Below are 21,852 nucleotides of genomic sequence, written 5' to 3' on the forward strand. Positions count from 1 at the left end.
GTGGCCTGCCGTGGTGCGTACACGATATTGGAGTGCGGGGCTGCGATCTTAGGAAGAAAGACAGATTTAGGAAACGAATGAAAGTTGTTTTGTAAACATTCTCTAACGAGCTCATTGCTCAAATGCGGTCAGGCGTTTGCCCTTTGCAGGAATGCTCACATCCTATGAGACCCACAGCGACGGCTGTTAGCACACTTGCAGCATTACAACAAATGCTGAAAGTATGATCCTAATTCTGGTCTACACGCAACGCTGTGAAATGTGGATGAAACGCCGCCAGCCGCTCTCACAGCTTCCCCCCCCTCTCGCTCGGTGAATTCCCCCACACGGCTGCGAATGGATGCAATTGCATGGGAATGCCCAGTGCTTGCATAGGAACGCCCATGAAACGTTGGCTGTTCCCATGGGTGCAGCCAGTCGCCGCCGCCCCACGCCTCCGCCCGCACTGGTAGGTGTGAACGGGACACTCGCACTCATCCTCGGCAAATGCACAGACGGAAAACATTGTTCGCGCGGGGGAGGGAGCCAATCAGAATAAGGCCCAAAATACCCAGAGTGCCCACTAGGGACTGTGACCGGATCAGCAGCCGGTGTTATTCTCCTACTAGTCTCAAATCACCAGACTAATAAAACATAGAAACAGAGAATATGAGGGCAGAGAAGAACCACTCGGCCCATCTAGTCTGCCCCTGTTTCTAACCTTTATGTAACCTCAACCCTTATATTTTTGTAAGAATTTGCATATGTCTATCCCATGCATGTTTTCATTGCTGTACTAGAACTATAGCCTCTACCACCTCTGATGGGAGGCTATTCCACTTGTCCACTACCCTTTCTGTGAAGTCATTTTTCCTCAAATTTCCCCTGAACCTCCCTCCAGTGTTAGCGCACGTTCTCGTGTTCTAATACTTCTGCCTTTGAAGAATGTTTCCCTTCTGGACCTCTGTAACACCCTTGGTACTGTATATGTGACAGTTTCTATCATGCCCCCCCCCCTTTCCCTTCTCTGCTCCAAACTATACATATGGAGATTTTTGGGTCTTTCCTGGTAAGTTTTGTGATGTAGGCCATGCACCATTTGGTTGCCCTTCTATGTACGGTCTCCAGAGCAGTCGTTCCCAAAATTTTTGAATCAAGGCACCCTACAGTATGAGAATATTTTTCACGGCACCCCTAGGTCAAAAGTTTGTTACTGAGAATTTTAGAAAAAAAATATTCAATTAAATAAGTTGTGATTACATTTTATCCTCAGGTCCATTTTTTAAAAAGTACATGCCAACCACAGGGGGGCCCTAGCTAGAAGGGGGCCCAGGGGTACTGACCCCTTGTGCTCCCATTATAATCCGGCTCTGGGCGGAACCCCGAGAGGCAATGGAGGCTCCCGCTTGGCCAAAACCTATGAAGCCCCCCTGCTCCAGCATCTCAGCACCTGAAGCCTCCGACTCAGACCGGTCCATGTACTTTCAATTTAGAAGCATTGGCCGGCATATTATTTACAGTGTCCGTGCCCATCAGCACCGCAGGAGTGAGGACGCGAGGCTCCGCCCCCTGTCTATACCTGTCCAATGTCTATATACTGTCTTTGGGTAGAGCGGCCAAGAGCATTAATCACACGTCGGCGGCAGCAGGTTACTGGCCAGGAACCTGCCGGGCACCTGGCCTCTGCATTGCCGGGTCTCCTGTCTGGGTTTAAGACCCAGTGCGCAAATCAAGTTGGGGGGGAGGGGTTTAAGATGAAAACAAAACCTAAAACCTCATCATATAGGCTGTATGTAGGTGATTATACTAGGTCAGCATGCTGGAGGCAGGATAAATCCTGCTTCAGCAATTCCCCCTCCGTCATGCCTTACAGCATTCCCTGACTGAAGTAATGGAAGTCCTGCGTACACCAACCAGCAAAAAAAAAAAAAAAAAAAAAAACCCATTACCATAAATATAACCTTTGGCTTGAGAGCAGCCGGAGTTCAGTGTATGTGCATTTTCCTGGCTCCATGTTCCTCAGCGCAGTATAAAGCTGCAACGTTTACTCTGTGGGTGATGTTCCTAATCCGTGGACCTCACAATGATCCCTTTACCACTTTACACCATTCCTTTGCATTCACATAGAGCTCTGCAAATTCCACGTGTAGGCAGCTACTTACCAGCGGTTACTCCTTTCCGGCTGCCTGGTTTCTGTGGTCAGGAACAGAATGGCCAGTGCAGCCGGGCTGTGAGGACTGCCAGGAAATGTGTGACGTTTACCGAGGGTTCTGGGTGCCCTCTGTGCAACCTCTCCCCTCACACGTCTGCTCAGAGGGAAACACTGCTGCTTATAGGCTGCGTATTACCGGTTACAGTTATTTATAAAGACGGTTAGGGTACACTACCGTTCAAAGGTTTGGGGTCACTTAGACATTTACTTATTTTCGAAAGAAAAGCGCTGTTGGTACTTGTGTAGTTTCACGACGGAACTTCCCTGTGGATTGCAACGTATACAAATCACATGCAAATCGTATGCAAATATCGCATGCAATTTGCATAAGATTTGCATGCAATTCGATCCGCGGTGCGATTTAGCACACCCCCACTATCCATTTCAGCCCAAAGCGTGGAGAGCGGATGCAGTACGCGTCCTTGCGGCCTCTTCATACCCCCACGTCGGTGTGGAGTTGATTTTATAAAGTGTGGTGAGCACAGCCGGCCACCGACTCCGAAGCGTGGTGAGCGGACGCTGAAAATGAGCCTGAAGCGTGGCGAGCGGAACTGGATTACTTGACTGTTTTTTTTTAATGAAGATAACATTAAATTAATCAGTAATACACTCTGCAGGTTGTTAATGTGGTAAATGACTATATATATATACTAGCTGCAAAAGTCTGTTTTTAAAGGAATATCTACATAGGTGTATAGAGGCTCATTTCCAGCAACCATCACTCCAGTGTTCTCATGGTACATTGTGTTTCCTAGTCGCGTTAGAAGACTAGTGGATGATTAGAAAACCCTTGTGCAATTATGTTAGCACAGCTGAAAATGGGTTTGCCCGTTAGAGAAGATATCAAACTGGCCATCCTTTGAGCTTGTTGAGTATCCTGGAGCACCACATTTGTGGGTTCGATTATACTCTCAAAATGGCTAGAAAAAGAGAACTTTCATGTGAAACTCGACAGTCTATTCTTGTTCTTCGAAATGAAGGCTATTCCATGTGAAAAATTGCCAAGAAACTGAACATTTACTACAACGGTGTGTACTACTCCTTTTAGAGAACAGCACAAACAGGCTCTAACCAGAGTATAAAGAGAAGTGGGAGGCCCCAGTGTATAACTGAGCATGAAAACAAGTACATTAGAGTCTCTAGTTTGAGAAAGAGACCCCTCACAGGTCCTCAACTGGCAGTTTCATTGAAAGTTACTGGCTAAATGCCAGTGACAGATACTTTCTGAGTGACATGTATACGCGAGGAGACAGGTACTTACCAAGTGATACACCTGTATGTGGGGAGACAGATACTTGCTTAGTGATACACGTGTATATGTGCGGAGACAGGTACTTGCTGAGTAATACACCTGTATATGTGGGGAGACAGGTACTTGCTGAGTGATACACCTGTATCTGTTGGGGAGACAAGTACTTGCTGAGTGATAAGCCTGTATCTGTGGGGGAGACAGGTACTTGCTGAGGGATAAACCTGTATCTGTGGGGAGACAGGTACTTGCTGGGGGATACACCTGTATGTATGGGGAGACAGATACTTGCTGAGTGATACACCTGTATGCATGGGGAGACAGGTACTTGCTGAGTGATACACCTGTATCTGTGGGGAGACAGGTACTTGCTGAGTGATACACCTGTATCTGTGGGGAGACAGGTACTTGCTGGGGGATACACCTGTATGTATGGGGAGACAGGTACTTGCTGAGTGATACACCTGTATCTGTGGGGAGACAGGTACTTGCTGAGTGATACACCTGTATCTGTGGGGAGACAGGTAGTTGCTGAGTGATACACCTGTATCTGTGGGGAGACAGGTACTTGCTGAGTGATACACCTGTATCTGTGGGGAGACAGGTACTTGCTGAGTGATACACCTGTATCTGTGGGGAGACAGGTACTTGCTGGGGGATACACCTGTATGTATGGGGAGACAGGTACTTGCTGAGTGATACACCTGTATCTGTGGGGAGACAGGTACTTGCTGAGTGATACACCTGTATCTGTGGGGAGACAGGTAGTTGCTGAGTGATACACCTGTATCTGTGGGGAGACAGGTACTTGCTGAGTGATACACCTGTATCTGTGGGGAGACAGGTACTTGCTGAGTGATACACCTGTATCTGTGGGGAGACTGGCGAGCTCCTTGTGACTTTGTAGAATCATGTGTATTTGCATCTTTTTCCTTTAGTGTCTTATTTGCATAACAAATGGACTGTTACAGTGTTATCCTGGAAAACAGTGTAATTTAGCATATCGTATGCAGATACAGTCCCACACTGAATATAGACTTGCCACAAGTGAATCACCCGAAGCTGCTTGTGCATCATATTTATTTTGCAAATAAATTTTAATTTCAAATCTATTTAATGGAAAAAGTTACAAAAAGATGCCCAGTGAAAGGAGGCTAGAGGGGAAATTTACTAAGAATACGTATTCGTATTCTTAATACAAATGAATATGAATGCATACGGCTGTTTTAGCTGTATGCAAATTAGTGTTCTGGGGGATAATTTACAAAGCAGTGAAATACGACTGCTTTGTAAACCCCAAAGGCGTATTCATTCATATGAATACACGGTCGCTAATACGAATTCGTATAGGCAGTCTGCACGGATCAGTCAGATCCGTGCAGGCTGCAGTGTGTAAAACAAAAAAAAGAAAAATAAATAAATAAATAAAAAACGGCGTGGGGTCCCCCTCATGGCTGTAACCAACACCAGACTCAAAGATCCAGGTCTGGTTTTAAAAAATCAGGAAACCAACAAAATAGGGGCTCCGCTGACTTTTTAAAACCAGCCCCAGGCTCCAGGGCTGGGTCTGGTTCCCAAAATACGGAGAACAAAAAGAATAGGGGTCCCCCGTATTTTAAGAACCAGCCCCAGGCCAACCAGACAGCAGGGTAATGCCACAGCCGGGGGGAGACTTTTATACAAGTTCCCCCGGCCAAAGCATTCCTCCCTACTGACCAGTCAGCCTGGGCAGGGGTCCTGGGGGAGTGGGGAGCCCCCCAATGAAGGGGTCCCCCCCTCCAGAACTTACTTGCCTAGGCTGAAGCCTGGTGCTGTCCCCGGTACCCCTGGGCTGTGGGTACCGGGCTGATCTTTGTGTAACGACCCATTGTACGACCGTGTAAGAAGCTGCTCCTACATCCAGCCCTTGCTGTCAGCAATACATACAGCCTTTCCTGCATATCTGCTAAGCTGACTGGTGCCTTACTGACTTTTACATGCACAGGCTAGCTGCGGATTGTACATTTCCTCCTCATCGATTTTCCAGCTCGTAATTAGATGCTTCAACTGCAGATTTCATGTATTTTAAATCGTTACCTATTTAATAGCGTTTTCCTGCTTTGTTACAACGCAAGGAGAGAGCGGAGGTGACAAATGTAAAACACTGAACTCTGTGTGCATAACATTGGCAGGACATTAAAGGCAATCTGTGAACACCTTCTCTATGTCACAGCGCAGCCATTGCACGGTGGGTGAGTCGGGAAAGCCGGCGGTATTGTGGAGTAATCCATTATTAACTGCCGTCCCATACAGCCAGTAACTCGTCCTAAGTGACTGTTGCTCACAATGTAGTCCCGGGCTCCGGAACACACAGCCCAGATTCTCTCTGCTCCATTAGGATTCATTCCGGGAAATCACAGAACATTATAAATGGCCGCCTGCTACCTAATTGGTCATGCCCTGAGCCAAGCCGCTTGCTGCGCAGAAGGTAACCATTATTTCTGTAATTGGCGGTAGATCCACAGAATTTCCGGATAAATATTTGTAAATAGATTGTGCTACATTTAACCTGTGAAATTTCTCTTTCATATCCGTGAGCAAGGTCTTTTATATCCGCGTCGATGGGGGACGTGGTATATGAAAGATTGTGTGTGTGTGTATATATATATATATATATATATATATATATATATACACACACACACACACAGATGGAGCGCCTCCCAGCCAGCCTGCAGGACCGCCAAATGTCGGTCAGGCGCTCCAACTGACGGGGACTGCTCGTCCGTCCCTGTCAGCGTGGCAGCAGGGAGTGGATTCCCTGGCCGTCTCTGCTTCAGGGAGAAGGGCAAGGCAAGTGTGGGGGGTGGGGGGCGGCTACAGGGATGCAACGGGGAGCGGACAGATGGCTCCGACGTAATGGGCCCGCAAGCGTCTTCTGTCACCTGGCGGCATGTAGTGGCGAACGGAGATAGAATAGCTCACATTGGAGCTGCTCAATCACTTTGCAAGCAATGAGGATAATTGTGTTCATTACTATTAGTTCTTGATTTTGTTTCTTAAGATTGCTTTTAAGAATTTACAGTGCTGCAAAGGTTTTTTTCTTTTTCTTTTTCTTTTTCTGTGTTGTGTGACTACCATGGCAACCACAGTCACATGACTGGGAGCTTGTTTGCAACCTGCAGCCATATTTTGACTCTTCCATAGAGAGTTTGAAATAGAGATAATGATTTCAGAAGAAACTATTGGAGAGGAAGCATAATTAGTACTATTTGAGAAAATAAAAAACCAGAAGCCTTTGTGTGGAATTGCTGTTTTCAGATCAACATGGATGGGACAGTGATAACACAGATGGCTGGTAGATGGCAGGCCTTTGTCTGCTATAATTCCACATCCTCTGCATTAATAACCCTCTGACCATGCTAGGCCCTTTCTTCTTCATATATTTATATCTGCGGGACTACAGCCACGGACTATTATGAAATAGTGTCCCCAGTATGGCTTCAGCTTCTATCCCCCCAAAAATGCTTCTTTTTGACTTCAACTTGAACTGTTTAATGGTTTTTTCCCTCCCAGGGTTAAACCATTTCACTTGTTTCACAACCAGAAGGTGACTCAAGTCAGGCCGCCCGGTGCCAGAACCATAGCCGCTCAATGTACAGGCTCGAAGAGTGCGCGGCTGCTACCAAAGACCACACAACAGCTGCCTGGGGTCTATATCATCACCCCCCCCCCCCCCCATACCAGCACTCAGTCATGTGCGGAACAAGGAGATATTGAAAGACTTTGGCTGAGACAGACTAAGGATTCATCAGCCAGGGCAAACACACAGTGACGGCACCAGTGTGGCGGGATTGCTGTGCCCATAAAATTGAAACTTCCTGGCAGCAGAATTAGCAAGGAGCTGAAAAAGTCTAACTGGTCTTCTTGGCCAAGTCATGGTTCGACCACATGCAATTATCACTCGGGAGAATAAAGAGCAATAAATTCAGCTGCTGCAGACCGTAAATCAAGGATAAACTATTCCTGCGCCAAGTCCTCGCGGCCGCTCGCTGTAATGTGTCACGCTGGTTTGTGCTGTCTCTTGCAGAGTTGCCACTGACATATCGCCATACCAAGATAATCCCAGAATATGACATGATGTCAGCCATGCTCCTGTTGTATCACATACGAAATAGGAGAGCACCCAAAAGTGGCCTGTATAGAAAACACATCATATACATCACAGGGAATGCTCCGTGGCAATGTGAATAAGTTCTTTAAAATAATCATTTTCATTGTCTGAATGAAACTAGACCAAGAAAGGTTAGAATCCTATAAGTATACTTGCCTATGGTCGCGAAACATCAGAGACTCCAAAATGATGGGAGCGCTCCAGGATTCCCTAGACCAGAGATGGCCAAACTGGTCCTCAAGATCTACCAACGGTCCACGTTTTCCAAATCACCTAGCTGGAGCACAGCTGTAGTCACATGTTCAAACCTGCTGCAGTCATTCCTACTATAGATTCACAGGTGGCCTGAAAAACATGAACTGGTGGTAAATCTTGAGGACAGGTTTGGCCACCCCTGCCCTAGACTGTAGAACATTCTCCCACACAGCTACTGGCAAGGTTTCAAGGTGGGCGGAGAACTTGCAGTGATGAGGTCATCATGCCACTCCCACTCATAAGGACCGGGAGAGGGCAGAGATACGATGACACATTTAGCGTCTCAATGTGACTCACCCTCTTGTTGGGGTTACTACGGGCAACGTGTCCACTTCAAAAATCTATTCACCGCTTGATACATCAACACCTATGGGGCTGATTTATCCAGAAGTTTAATCATTTGCAATATGTTTTAAAAGAGCACGATTCTAAGATTCCACAGAGCTTAAGTGGACTTCTGTTCCCTGAGTCCCCCATTTTGTTGTAGCCACTGCTGATACTCTGGACACAACCAGAAACTGCATGTTACCATCTCCGTAAGATCACAGGACTCGCCGTCGTGAGTTTAATTAGAACATGTATAATAAGTAATCGAATTAATGTTTTAATACAAAAAGGTAACACGCTTAATCTTTCAATTTCCACCCAAATTGTTGTCATTTAACAGTTGATGTTGCTTTATAATCTGTGTGTTACTAACTAGCCATTTTGATTTATAGCTCCCAGACGCCTCAGACATCTCCTCCATAATTAACATGTCGCCCTCTCGGTCCAGCCTCCATGTATGTATGGTCATTTGGTGTGTCCTATATCTGTCACATTGACTGCATGTCATATGATCCACAATCAACGCCGTTATGTATGACAACTGCACTGATTGCTCTCACGTGGGGTATAAGTTGGCAGGACAGTCTATCTCTGCTTACACGATTGCACCTCTTCCATTTCCCCCTCCTCTGTCGCAAAAGGCTTGGCTTCACATTGTGGACTGGCAGATTTCACACCTTTTCTTTCCCATTTGTTGCTGTATGTCATGGCACAAGTGTGTACGGTCATATTGACACTCACGCGTTATATATGTATCAAACCTTGGAGATAATGGCAGGTATTCAATGCTGTGGGCGAGTGTTGACAGCGAGCAGAGCTTCCTGCTCGCTGTCACCACTCACCCTGACAGTATTCAACGCAGCCCCCTCATACACCAATTTCCCCTCGTTCCATTTTTTAAACAAGGGGAAATCGGCCTATGTGGCTCCTGAACCAGCGAGACTCGCGGCTAAATACTGCGAGTTTCCTGCATTAGGCGGGTCTCGCTGTTTTGGGGAATTCTCGCCGTCCTGTGACAGAAAGTTGAATAGAGCGAGCGGCCGGCGCGGGGGTTAAACAGCGAGGATTGCTGGTTTTCTGCAATCCTTGCTGTTTAACCCCCTCGCTGGCCGCTTGCCGCAGCATTGAATACACCCCAATGTAGTAGCCAGTCAGCTCCTATCTGCCCTTTTACAGGCTGTGTTTGAAAATGGCAGTTAGGAGCTGGTTTCTTAGTACTGATCAGCGATAGGGCCCAACCGAGTCACCTTGTGTCGAAGAGTTAAACCTAGTCAACGACTGATTTTATTTTTCCATTCGGTTCTCCTCAGAAGTTCTGGACCCTTTTTATAAGCACAGAAAGAGATCTGGCTGTTTTGGCCCCCTGGGTCCTCACACGGTTTAATACATGTATAAAACACACACTTTATCACCAAGCGAGAGCAGCATTTTCCACTGACTTCTCTACCCATAAGGCACTTCAAAGTCATGTGCAAAAATTGGTGCCTGACCCAGGCTTAAGTGGCATCTGTCATCCCTAATGAGAGTATCCAGGGTCTTGTGTGCGGAATAACAGATGTTCCCCGGCCTTTGTTAAGCTGTGACACCTGAGTGTTCATCACCTTCTCCATTCTCAGGCCTGACACACAACCCGACTGCACAAAGCAAGACAAACTCTTTGTGTTATGTTGTTATATCCCCCGGTATTGCAATATGTATACCATAATATACAACTGAGCTATCCTTATTATTATAATGTGCCATGACATTACTAAGAAGCCATGTCATGCCACTAGTCAGGCTGCATGCTCTTAAACATTGGTTCAGGCAACAAAATGGCTGCCTCTGTTGGGCTCAGGTGATTGGTCCGCATTACATCCTGAAAGTGTCCAATGAAAACCATTTATTCATTGGCCACTGAAAGCCTCAGTGTTTGCTATATGTCTGGCATTAGAAGGAATGGGGTATAGCTTACACATTGAGGTTGTCATGCCTGTGTATAATGGACTGTAAAATGGTGCGGAACATCGAGGCTTTCTACCGGATTCCTCACGCCATCTTGACCAATTAAATTCCTGCCATCCGCTTTACGCATGAGAAGATGCATGCCAATGGGGTGGGATCATTCCTTCAGTAGTAAATGTACTAACCAGCTTTCCTTGTCTTCCGGCTGCAGAGGATTCTCTGGGTAAGTCCTGGGGAATCTGTTTTTTTTTTTTCGTGGCATGCCCACGAGACTTCCACGGCGGCTGACTGTGACTGTATTTTTGTTGTGTGTCACGAGAGGGCTACGATGAAATGTCATTTATGGTAAACTCATATTCAAAACAATGTCTATTCAGGACGTTAATTTGAAGCCCGTATGGCTGTCTCAAGCCAGAAATCCAATAAGCCTCTATTAGGTTTTCTCCATTAAGTCAGTGTGATGGAATTCTGCGGATTACTAAAATAGACATCGTTATTTGTCGGAATGTTTCATGAATCCTGACCAGCATCTCTCGTTTCTAGCTGCAGAAATGTAGAATTACTGCTTGGTACCGTGGCTGCAGGTTTTATATAGATTTTTACTGACTAAATGAAAAATGACCTTCCGCTCCCAGCGAGCCGACTTGGTTTCCATAACGCCTAATGACTTTGGGATCAAAAATATTTTTTGGGGGGGAGGTTAATAATCTTTCTTCCCTGAGCTATCAGCCTTTATATGTTCATGTAAATAAATCAGCACTTATTTTTTCTTTCAGATTCATATAATGGACTCAAAATGTGTATTACGTGGCATCTGCCCCGCAGAGTGCTTATTTATACACTAAGCGGGTAGATTTACCAAGAACGGGGTTCTATTGAAGATGAGACGGATTAGCAACCAATCCGATTCTATCAATTATCTTCTATAAAGTGCTAAATAAAAAAGAAGTAGAATACCATTGGTTGCTATGGGCAACATCTCACCTTGAAAAGAACATGCATATTTTTAAATTCACTCCTAACAGGCAAGTGACAGTCCCACATACTATATTATTTGTGCTGTACATGTCACACTGCAACTTCTGCTGAATGCATCACTTCCCTCTTCCTGGTGCTTCCAGCAGGGTATTGTCATCATCAGGCACAGCTGTTTGTTTGCCCTGCCCTGGTATAGGACACGGTTCACTTTTTGGTTGCACTTGTTGTATCTTGGGTTACCAAAATGAAATGTTCACATGATAGGAGTAGGGTAGGTGTTAGGGTGTACCAGTGTGAGTAGTACAGGTGGGAGTAGGGGAGGTGTAAGGGTGTATTAGTGTGGGTAGTACAGGTGGGAGTAGGGGAGGTGTAAGGGTGTATTAGTGTGAGTAGTATAGGTTGGAGTAGGGGAGGTGTGAGGGTGTATTAGTGTGAGTAGTATAGGTTGGAGTAGGGTAGGGGTGAGGGTGTATTAGTGTGGGTAGTATAGGTGGGAGTAGGGGAGGTGTAAGGGTGTACCAGTGTGAGTAGTATAGGTTGGAGTAGGGGAGGTGTGAGGGTGTATTAGTGTGGGTAGTATAGGTGGGAGTAGGGGAGGTGTAAGGGTGTACCAGTGTGAGTAGTATAGTTAGGAGTAGGGAAGGTGTGAGGGTGTATTAGTGTGAGTAGTATAGGTTGGAGTAGGGGAGGTGTGAGGGTGTATTAGTGTGGGTAGTATAGGTGGGAGTAGGGGAGGTGTAAGGGTGTACCAGTGTGAGTAGTATAGGTTGGAGTAGGGGAGGTGTGAGGGTATATTAGTGTGAGTAGTATAGGTTGGAGTAGGGGAGGTGTGAGGGTGTATTAGTGTGAGTAGTATAGGTTGGAGTAGGGGAGGTGTGAGGGTGTATTAGTGTGAGTAGTATAGGTTGGAGTAGGGGAGGTGTGAGGGTGTATTAGTGTGAGTAGTATAGGTTGGAGTAGGGGAGGTGTGAGGGTGTATTAGTGTGAGTAGTATAGGTTGGAGTAGGGTAGGTGTGAGGGTATATTAGTGTGAGTAGTATAGGTTGGAGTAGGGGAGGTGTGAGGGTGTACCAGTGTGAGTAGTATAGGTTGGAGTAGGGTAGGGGTGAGGGTGTATTAGTGTGAGTAGTACAGGTGGGAGTAGGGGAGGTGTAAGGGTGTATTAGTGTGGGTAGTACAGGTGGGAGTAGTGGAGGTGTAAGGGTGTATTAGTGTGAGTAGTATAGGTTGGAGTAGGGTAGGGGTGAGGGTGTATTAATGTGGGTAGTACAGGTGGGAGTAGGGTAGATGTGAGGGTGTATTAGTGTGAATAGTATAGTTAGGAGTAGGGAAGGTGTGAGGGTGTATTCGTGTGAGTAGGGTAGGTGTGAGGGTGTATCAGTGTGAGTAGTATAGTTAGGAGTAGGGAAGGTGTGAGGGTGTATTAGTGTGAGTAGTACAGGTGGGAGTAGGGTAGGTGTGAGGGTGTACCAGTGCGAGTAGTATAGTTAGGAGTAGGGAAGGTGTGAGGGTGTATTAGTGTGGTTAGTACAGGTGGGAGTAGGGTAGGTGTGAGGGTGTACCAGTGTGAGTAGTATAGTTAGGAGTAGGGAAGGTGTGAGGGTGTATTAGTGTGAGTAGTACAGGTGGGAGTAGGGTAGGTGTGAGGGTGTACCAGTGTGAGTAGTATAGTTAGGAGTAGGGAAGGTGTGAGGGTGTATTAGTGTGGTTAGTACAGGTGGGAGTAGGGTAGGTGTGAGGGTGTACCAGTGTGAGTAGTATAGTTAGGAGTAGGGAAGGTGTGAGGGTGTATTAGTGTGAGTAGTACAGGTGGGAGTAGGGGAGGTGTGAGGGTGTACCAGTGTGAGTAGTATAGTTAGGAGTAGGGAAGGTGTGAGGGTGTATTAGTGTGAGTAGTACAGGTAGGAGTAGGGTAGGTGTGAGGGTGTATTAGTGTGGGTAGTACAGGTGGGAGTAGGGTAGGTGTGAGGGTGTATTAGTGTAGGTACTACAGGAGGGAGTAGGGTAGGTGTGAGGGGGTGTATTAGTGTGGGTAGTACAAGTTGGAGTAGGGGAGGTGTGAGGGTGTATTAGTGTGAGTAGTATAGGTGGGAGTAGGGGAGGTGTGAGGGTGTATTAGTGTGATTAGTACAGGTGGGAGTAGTGTAGGTGTGAGGGTGTACCAATGTGAGTGGTACAGGCGGTACAAGCGTAGGTGTGAGGGTGTACCAGTGTGAGTGGTACAGGTGGTATTAGCGTAGGTGTGAGGGTGTACCAGTGTGAGTGGTACAGGTGGTATTAGCGTAGGTGTGAGGGTGTACCAGTGTGAGTAGGGTAGGGTGAGGGTATACCAGTGTGAGGAGTACAGGTGGAAGTAGGGTAGGTGTGAGGGTGTACCAGTGTCGTTAGTACAGGAGGGAGTAGGGTAGATATGAGGGTGTACCAGTGTGGTTAGTACAGGAGGGAGTAGGGTAGGTGTGAGGGTGTACCCGTGTGGTTAGTACAGGAGGGAGTAGGGTAGGTGTGAGGGTGTACCAGTTTGAGTTGTACAGGCGGGAGGAATTAGAGTGTAATAGTGTGGGTAGTATAGGTAGGTGTGAGGGTGTACCAGTGTGAGTGGTACAGGTGGTACTAGCGTAGGTGTGAGGGTGTACCAGTGTGAGTGGTACAGGTGGTTCTAGCGTAGGTGTGAGGGTGTACCAGTGTGAGTAGTATAGTTAGGAGTAGGGAAGGTGTGAGGGTGTATTAGTGTGGTTAGTACAGGTGGGAGTAGGGTAGGTGTGAGGGTGTACCAGTGTGAGTAGTATAGTTAGGAGTAGGGAAGGTGTGAGGGTGTATTAGTGTGAGTAGTACAGGTGGGAGTAGGGTAGGTGTGAGGGTGTACCAGTGTGAGTAGTATAGTTAGGAGTAGGAAAGGTGTGAGGGTGTACCAGTGTGAGTGGTACAGGTGGTTCTAGCGTAGGTGTGAGGGTGTACCAGTGTGAGTAGTATAGTTAGGAGTAGGGAAGGTGTGAGGGTGTATTAGTGTGGTTAGTACAGGTGGGAGTAGGGTAGGTGTGAGGGTGTACCAGTGTGAGTAGTATAGTTAGGAGTAGGGAAGGTGTGAGGGTGTATTAGTGTGAGTAGTACATTTGGGAGTAGGGTAGGTGTGAGGGTGTACCAGTGTGAGTAGTATAGTTAGGAGTAGGGAAGGTGTGAGGGTGTATTAGTGTGGTTAGTACAGGTGGGAGTAGGGTAGGTGTGAGGGTGTACCAGTGTGAGTAGTATAGTTAGGAGTAGGGAAGGTGTGAGGGTGTATTAGTGTGAGTAGTACAGGTGGGAGTAGGGGAGGTGTGAGGGTGTACCAGTGTGAGTAGTATAGTTAGGAGTAGGGAAGGTGTGAGGGTGTATTAGTGTGAGTAGTACAGGTAGGAGTAGGGTAGGTGTGAGGGTGTATTAGTGTGGGTAGTACAGGTGGGAGTAGGGTAGGTGTGAGGGTGTATTAGTGTAGGTACTACAGGAGGGAGTAGGGTAGGTGTGAGGGGGTGTATTAGTGTGGGTAGTACAAGTTGGAGTAGGGGAGGTGTGAGGGTGTATTAGTGTGAGTAGTATAGGTGGGAGTAGGGGAGGTGTGAGGGTGTATTAGTGTGATTAGTACAGGTGGGAGTAGTGTAGGTGTGAGGGTGTACCAATGTGAGTGGTACAGGCGGTACAAGCGTAGGTGTGAGGGTGTACCAGTGTGAGTGGTACAGGTGGTATTAGCGTAGGTGTGAGGGTGTACCAGTGTGAGTGGTACAGGTGGTATTAGCGTAGGTGTGAGGGTGTACCAGTGTGAGTAGGGTAGGGTGAGGGTATACCAGTGTGAGGAGTACAGGTGGAAGTAGGGTAGGTGTGAGGGTGTACCAGTGTCGTTAGTACAGGAGGGAGTAGGGTAGATATGAGGGTGTACCAGTGTGGTTAGTACAGGAGGGAGTAGGGTAGGTGTGAGGGTGTACCCGTGTGGTTAGTACAGGAGGGAGTAGGGTAGGTGTGAGGGTGTACCAGTTTGAGTTGTACAGGCGGGAGGAATTAGAGTGTAATAGTGTGGGTAGTATAGGTAGGTGTGAGGGTGTACCAGTGTGAGTGGTACAGGTGGTACTAGCGTAGGTGTGAGGGTGTACCAGTGTGAGTGGTACAGGTGGTTCTAGCGTAGGTGTGAGGGTGTACCAGTGTGAGTAGTATAGTTAGGAGTAGGGAAGGTGTGAGGGTGTATTAGTGTGGTTAGTACAGGTGGGAGTAGGGTAGGTGTGAGGGTGTACCAGTGTGAGTAGTATAGTTAGGAGTAGGGAAGGTGTGAGGGTGTATTAGTGTGAGTAGTACAGGTGGGAGTAGGGTAGGTGTGAGGGTGTACCAGTGTGAGTAGTATAGTTAGGAGTAGGGAAGGTGTGAGGGTGTATTAGTGTGGTTAGTACAGGTGGGAGTAGGGTAGGTGTGAGGGTGTACCAGTGTGAGTAGTATAGTTAGGAGTAGGGAAGCTGTGAGGGTGTATTAGTGTGAGTAGTACAGGTGGGAGTAGGGGAGGTGTGAGGGTGTACCAGTGTGAGTAGTATAGTTAGGAGTAGGGAAGGTGTGAGGGTGTATTAGTGTGAGTAGTACAGGTAGGAGTAGGGTAGGTGTGAGGGTGTATTAGTGTGGGTAGTACAGGTGGGAGTAGGGTAGGTGTGAGGGTGTATTAGTGTAGGTACTACAGGAGGGAGTAGGGTAGGTGTGAGGGGGTGTATTAGTGTGGGTAGTACAAGTTGGAGTAGGGGAGGTGTGAGGGTGTATTAGTGTGAGTAGTATAGGTGGGAGTAGGGGAGGTGTGAGGGTGTATTAGTGTGATTAGTACAGGTGGGAGTAGTGTAGGTGTGAGGGTGTACCAATGTGAGTGGTACAGGCGGTACAAGCGTAGGTGTGAGGGTGTACCAGTGTGAGTGGTACAGGTGGTATTAGCGTAGGTGTGAGGGTGTACCAGTGTGAGTGGTACAGGTGGTAGCGTAGGTGTGAGGGTGTACCAGTGTGAGTAGGGTAGGGTGAGGGTATACCAGTGTGAGGAGTACAGGTGGAAGTAGGGTAGGTGTGAGGGTGTACCAGTGTCGTTAGTACAGGAGGGAGTAGGGTAGATATGAGGGTGTACCAGTGTGGTTAGTACAGGAGGGAGTAGGGTAGGTGTGAGGGTGTACCCGTGTGGTTAGTACAGGAGGGAGTAGGGTAGGTGTGAGGGTGTACCAGTTTGAGTTGTACAGGCGGGAGGAATTAGAGTGTAATAGTGTGGGTAGTATAGGTAGGTGTGAGGGTGTACCAGTGTGAGTGGTACAGGTGGTACTAGCGTAGGTGTGAGGGTGTACCAGTGTGAGTGGTACAGGTGGATCTAGCGTAGGTGTGAGGGTGTACCAGTGTGAGTGGTACAGTTGGTTCTAGCGTAGGTGTGAGGGTGTACCAGTGTGAGTGGTACAGGTGGTACTAGCGTAGGTGTGAGGGTGTACCAGTGTGAGTGGTACAGGTGGTACTAGCGTAGGTGTGAGGGTGTACCAGTGTGAGTGGTACAGGTGGTACTAGCGTAGGTGTGAGGGTGTACCAGTGTGAGTGGTACAGGTGGTTCTAGCGTAGGTGTGAGGGTGTACCAGTGTGAGTGGTACAGGTGGTGCTAGCGTAGGTGTGAGGGTGTACCAGTGTGAGTGGTACAGGTGGTGCTAGCGTAGGTGTGAGGGTGTACCAGTGTGAGTGGTACAGGTGGTACTAGCGTAGGTGTGAGGGTGTACCAGTGTGAGTGGTACAGGTGGTTCTAGCGTAGGTGTGAGGGTGTACCAGTGTGAGTGGTAGAGGTGGTGCTAGCGTAGGTGTGAGGGTGTACCAGTGTGAGTGGTACAGGTGGTGCTAGCGTAGGTGTGAGGGTGTACCAGTGTGAGTGGTACAGGTGGTGCTAGCGTAGGTGTGAGGGTGTACCAGTGTGAGTGGTACAGGTGGTGCTAGCGTAGGTGTGAGGGTGTACCAGTGTGAGTGGTAGAGGTGGTGCTAGCGTAGGTGTGAGGGTGTACCAGTGTGAGTGGTACAGGTGGTGCTAGCGTAGGTGTGAGGGTGTACCAGTGTGAGTGGTACAGGTGGTGCTAGCGTAGGTGTGAGGGTGTACCAGTGTGAGTTGTACAGGTGGTGCTAGCGTAGGTGTGAGGGTGTACCAGTGTGAGTGGTACAGGTGGTACTAGCGTAGGTGTGAGGGTGTACCAGTGTGAGTGGTACAGGTGGTGCTAGCGTAGGTGTGAGGGTGTACCAGTGTGAGTGGTACAGGTGGTACTAGCGTAGGTGTGAGGGTGTACCAGTGTGAGTGGTACAGGTGGTGCTAGCGTAGGTGTGAGGGTGTACCAGTGTGAGTGGTACAGGTGGTACTAGCGTAGGTGTGAGGGTGTACCAGTGTGAGTGGTACAGGTGGTACTAGCGTAGGTGTGAGGGTGTACCATTGTGAGTGGTACAGGTGGTACTAGCGTAGGTGTGAGGGTGTACCAGTGTGAGTGGTACAGGTGGTACTAGCGTAGGTGTGAGGGTGTACCTATGAGATCTGTTATATAGAGGTTGGGAGTGACTGGGATGTGGCCAGAAGATGGCAGCACCTGCACGTTCTCAGGGCAGTGGAGGACAATTCCTGACCTTTCCACGGCCTACCGCTAACCATAAAACCACGGACGCTGAGTTATGGACCATAACAAAGGCATAAACTGTTTTCTTCCTTAGCTAAATGTAATGCTTGTTTTCGTTACTAATATTGAGTCCGCTGAGAATATCGTCCATATAACACAAGCCAGCATCGCCCTAATGTAGTATTGTAAAAAATTCCACTTATGATGAAAACATGGATCAGTGTTTCCTGTGTCCGCCGGGGGAGTTGGGCTGTGTTTGCTCCTGTGAGGTGTGGGCCGTTGGTATTGCCAGCACAGGGTGACATGTGTGCGGGTCCGTTATACGGTATCATGCCATCTCCTGCAGGGAGGGAAGTCTCGCTTGGCTTGCCAAGGTAGACACATTGGGTGGCTGTACTACAGCCGTCATAACCTGGCTTTTCCTTGTTTCTGTCACTGGGAGAAGTGAAATGTCTCTGCTGGCTGTTACTGGTGGAGTAATGTGTAACTTTTATGGAGTTTTTTATGCGATGTAATCTCTTCGGAGCCTTCGTATTACCCAGACTGACTCACAGCGTAATACTGCGACATTTATACAAATTATACCTCATCCTTTAACTAACAAGCTGCCACTAAGCAGTAACCACAGCCCCGAATCAGGCATCAGCTTCCGTGGTCTAGGCCTGTGGTTCCCAAACTTTCTTGAATCACGGAACCCTAGAGCAGGCACTTCCAAACTGTGGCCCTTCAGCTGTTGAGAAACTACACATCCCAGCATGCCTTGCCATAGTTTAGCATTCCTTAATAGCAAAACTGTGGCAAGACATGATGGGACTTGTAGTTTCACAACAGCTAGAGGGCCATAGTATGGACATACCTGCATTTTTTCAAGGCACCCCTAAGCCAAAAGTTTCTTATTGATAAATGAAAAAATAAACATTTTACATTTAGTAGATTGTATTATGTATCACCCGTAGGGCGGTTTCACACACTCCGGCTCCTGCCGGACGGCGAAATCCCGCACGGCCAGGAAGCCGTGTCATGCACAGTAGTTGCGAATGGACAATATTGTGTCCAATCACACGGGACGGCACGGCCGGCCGTCCCCTCCATTCTAAACTGATGTGTGCAGCACGGCTTCCTGGCCATGCCGGGTTTCGGCCGTCCGGCAGGAGCCTGGAGTGTGTGAAACCACCCTTAGGGTCAGCTATGACAGTGACCTGTAATGTTACCTTATATAGGAAATATAATCTTTTTTTTACACAATTTTTTTTTTTTGTTTTGAATTTATATAACAAATGTGAGCGACGCTGGGATGGTGAGCGGATATTTTGCACATCTCTTACAGAGATGTTTCCACTCAAAGGGTTAATGAGTTCTACACAGGCGATGGCAGTTGTGACCTACTGTAGGTTGGAAGTCCAGGAGCAGAACATTTCCTACCTTGTTTTCAATTCCTTCAATATTGTTTTCTGTAGACCTGAAGTCTATAATATTTTCTGAGCACATCCGCTCCTCTTCGGCTGCGTTATATTACAGTGCTCGTCGTTCCCGTTATAATGACCTTTTTACCATGTTTTCGTCTCAACAGGAGGAAGAATTCATCGACTGGTGGAGCAAGTTCTATGCCTCCGTAGGAGAGAAGGAGAAATGTGGGACTTATTTGGAGAAAGGTTTCGATACTCTGCAGGTGAGCGGATCCGTGGTCAGTGCAGCCACAGGAGCTGGTCAGATCTCGCACTGCTTACAGAATGGTGTCTTTGTTCTTATTGATATCATAGTACGTCAGTTCCCCGGAGCTGTGTATGACACACGGAGCTAGAGCATGTCGTGCAATGTTTTCTGGACTTTCCTAACTGGTGAGTTGGGTCAAGACGCGTGATTCTGATTTGCTCGGTAAACTCTGAAGCTCTTAGCTTACCGAGCACCTGTGTCGTCCCCCCCCCCCCCCCCCACGTCAAAAGACTCCGCCCTCTGCCACCGCATGCATAAGCCCACCCACGTACCCATTCTAGAGCTTATTCTGACATCACCAACACTCCTGATATAATCAGCAAGCGTAAAAGAACTCTGTATAATGGCAGGGCACGATTTATTTATTACTATGTCCACCATGCTTAGCAGGTCCAGAATCGGTGCAATTCATGTTACCTAGGAGACTGCAAACCAGTCGCTCAGACTTCATTTACCTCAAGTATTACGCTAACATTTTGAATCCATGTTTTTTTGATTGAAGGGTATAAAAGAGTAAGATTTTAATTCTGACAGGTTCAGTTACTTTTAAACAGGATATATATACTGTGTATATATATATATATATATATATATATATATATTATATACAATCATTGATTAGAATGTCTTTACCTGAGACAGTCCATGAAATGTAAGGACCTTTGGACTCTATGCTGAACACATGCATTAATGTCATGGCTGTGGGTTTATTTGAGCTCTCAGTACATAAGAGTATAATCATCGCCCCGCGTGGATTTCTGCGCAGCTTGGTAAATGGCCCACTCCTGACCTCCACTGCATTAATCTCCTGAGGAATTCTTACCAGCGAGGAATCTACCAGAGATCACACAATAAATTAGAAAAACCTGGAGAAGCCCCGTCCTGCCATGATTTATTTTGGCAACCCCGTTCTGCTGTTGGAATATACAACTTGATAATTACATTATGGCTACTGGTGTAGAGCTGTCACCAGCACAGTCCATCCTGTTCCCTGGAAAAGCTGCTCCGTTTTCTTGGCTCCAGGGTGGATGGAATCAGAGGAAAAATAACAGTCTCCGCTTGAAGCATCAACACATCTGAGGATAGAACAGCGAATATTGCAAGGGACCGGGAGCCAAGATACGGAGATTGTTATGCAGCACAGGGTGGCCGAGATCCCAGCAATGGGCACCTCATGATCGTCTATTGTTGTATTGTTGTTGAGATATTACACAAAAGAGTCCCGAGTTTTTTAAAGTCAGACGTGGATTTCGTACCTGCCAAACAGCCAGTCAGGCAAATTCAGTATATTTTATTTTCCAGTTAAAATGACAACACAGCCCAAGCTTCCTGTATTTATGGTAAAATCTCTGGCGTTTGGGGGAAACGTCAACATTTTCAGACCAACATACCGGTCTCTTAGTTGCTGCTGAGCCAATATTTTACAGTTGACTCGTCCAACGTCATCAGTCTATCACGTACATTGAGGCCGTTCAGTGAGACAGCCCCTTACGTCCGGGAACCCCCAGATTGGACTGTTCGCCATGCCCAGTTTTATAGCCGCTTCATGTGGTTTTTCACTGTATACTGTTCCCAGAGTTCAGAAATACCTCTCAGTTCAGCCGAAACCCCTCATGTAATGGTGACCAGCTTTATGGAAGTAGAAGTGCCTTTTAAGCAGTAGAGACGCCAGAATTAGTGTGGGAACCTTTAGGGTGTTGTTAACTTAGCCCTTCTGACCACACAAAGACAGAACACAATTTAATAGACTCCTTGGACAACATCTGCACTTCAGTTGGCATGACAGGCTTTTGGCCTCCTCCGCTGTAAATTAAGTATTGCAGAATAATAATTATTTGGCTCCGCTACAGCTTTCTCTATAGAATACGTGTGGAAAGGAAATAGCATAATTATTATAATGTTACAGACTAATATAATAACTAATTGCCGTACAGTACATTTCATTCTTCCTCTTAACCATTTATGTTGGATGCAAGTCTCGTACTGCAGTCATAATAAAGCGTAATGTTTATTTACCTTTCAGTTTTACTTTAATTAGGTTACGCGCAGATAGGCCCTGGGATAAGTGTTCACACATTGTCTGCTCTCTTATTATCTCACTGCTGGCTGTGGTGTTGATGTTATTGTACGCCATTTTGTGTACCTCAGACTGTACCTCTCAGTGAGGGAATATCTACAGGGTACCTCAGACTTTACCTCAGTAAGGGAATATCTACAGGATACCTCAGACTGTACCTCCCAGTAAGGGAATATGGTACTTGTGTAATATCTGCTCACCCGATTTTTTGATTGTATGCCTTAACTTAAGTCATACAGGGGGAGATTCTGTAAAGCAGAAACGCGGTAAAAACCCGGGGGTTTTCGGGGTTTTTACCGCATTTCTATATGCTATATGGCGCCTCCGCAGTACCAGCGCTGCGGAGGGAATGGCCAG

General features: G+C 47.2%; 1 protein-coding gene across 9 annotated transcripts in view; it reads left to right on the forward strand.

Annotated features, from left to right (window-relative positions):
- The window catches only part of DYSF (dysferlin), a 248,303-nt gene that overhangs the window by 188,393 nt on the left and 38,058 nt on the right, over window positions 1-21,852 (forward strand). For 6 of the 9 annotated variants that reach the window (XM_083187755.1, XM_083187910.1, XM_083188073.1 and 3 more), the window contains 2 exons: window positions 8,568-8,630; window positions 19,276-19,374. In XM_083187755.1, coding sequence (XP_083043881.1) covers window positions 8,568-8,630; window positions 19,276-19,374 — 162 coding nt within the window. The remainder of the gene's footprint in view (window positions 1-8,567; window positions 8,631-19,275; window positions 19,375-21,852) is intronic. The other 3 variants (XM_083188146.1, XM_083188223.1, XM_083188390.1) reach the window with 1 other exon arrangement.

The sequence above is a fragment of the Crinia signifera genome, chromosome 1 (assembly GCF_055691185.1).
Source record: "Crinia signifera chromosome 1, ASM5569118v1, whole genome shotgun sequence".
NCBI classification, from domain to species: domain Eukaryota; kingdom Metazoa; phylum Chordata; class Amphibia; order Anura; family Myobatrachidae; genus Crinia; species Crinia signifera.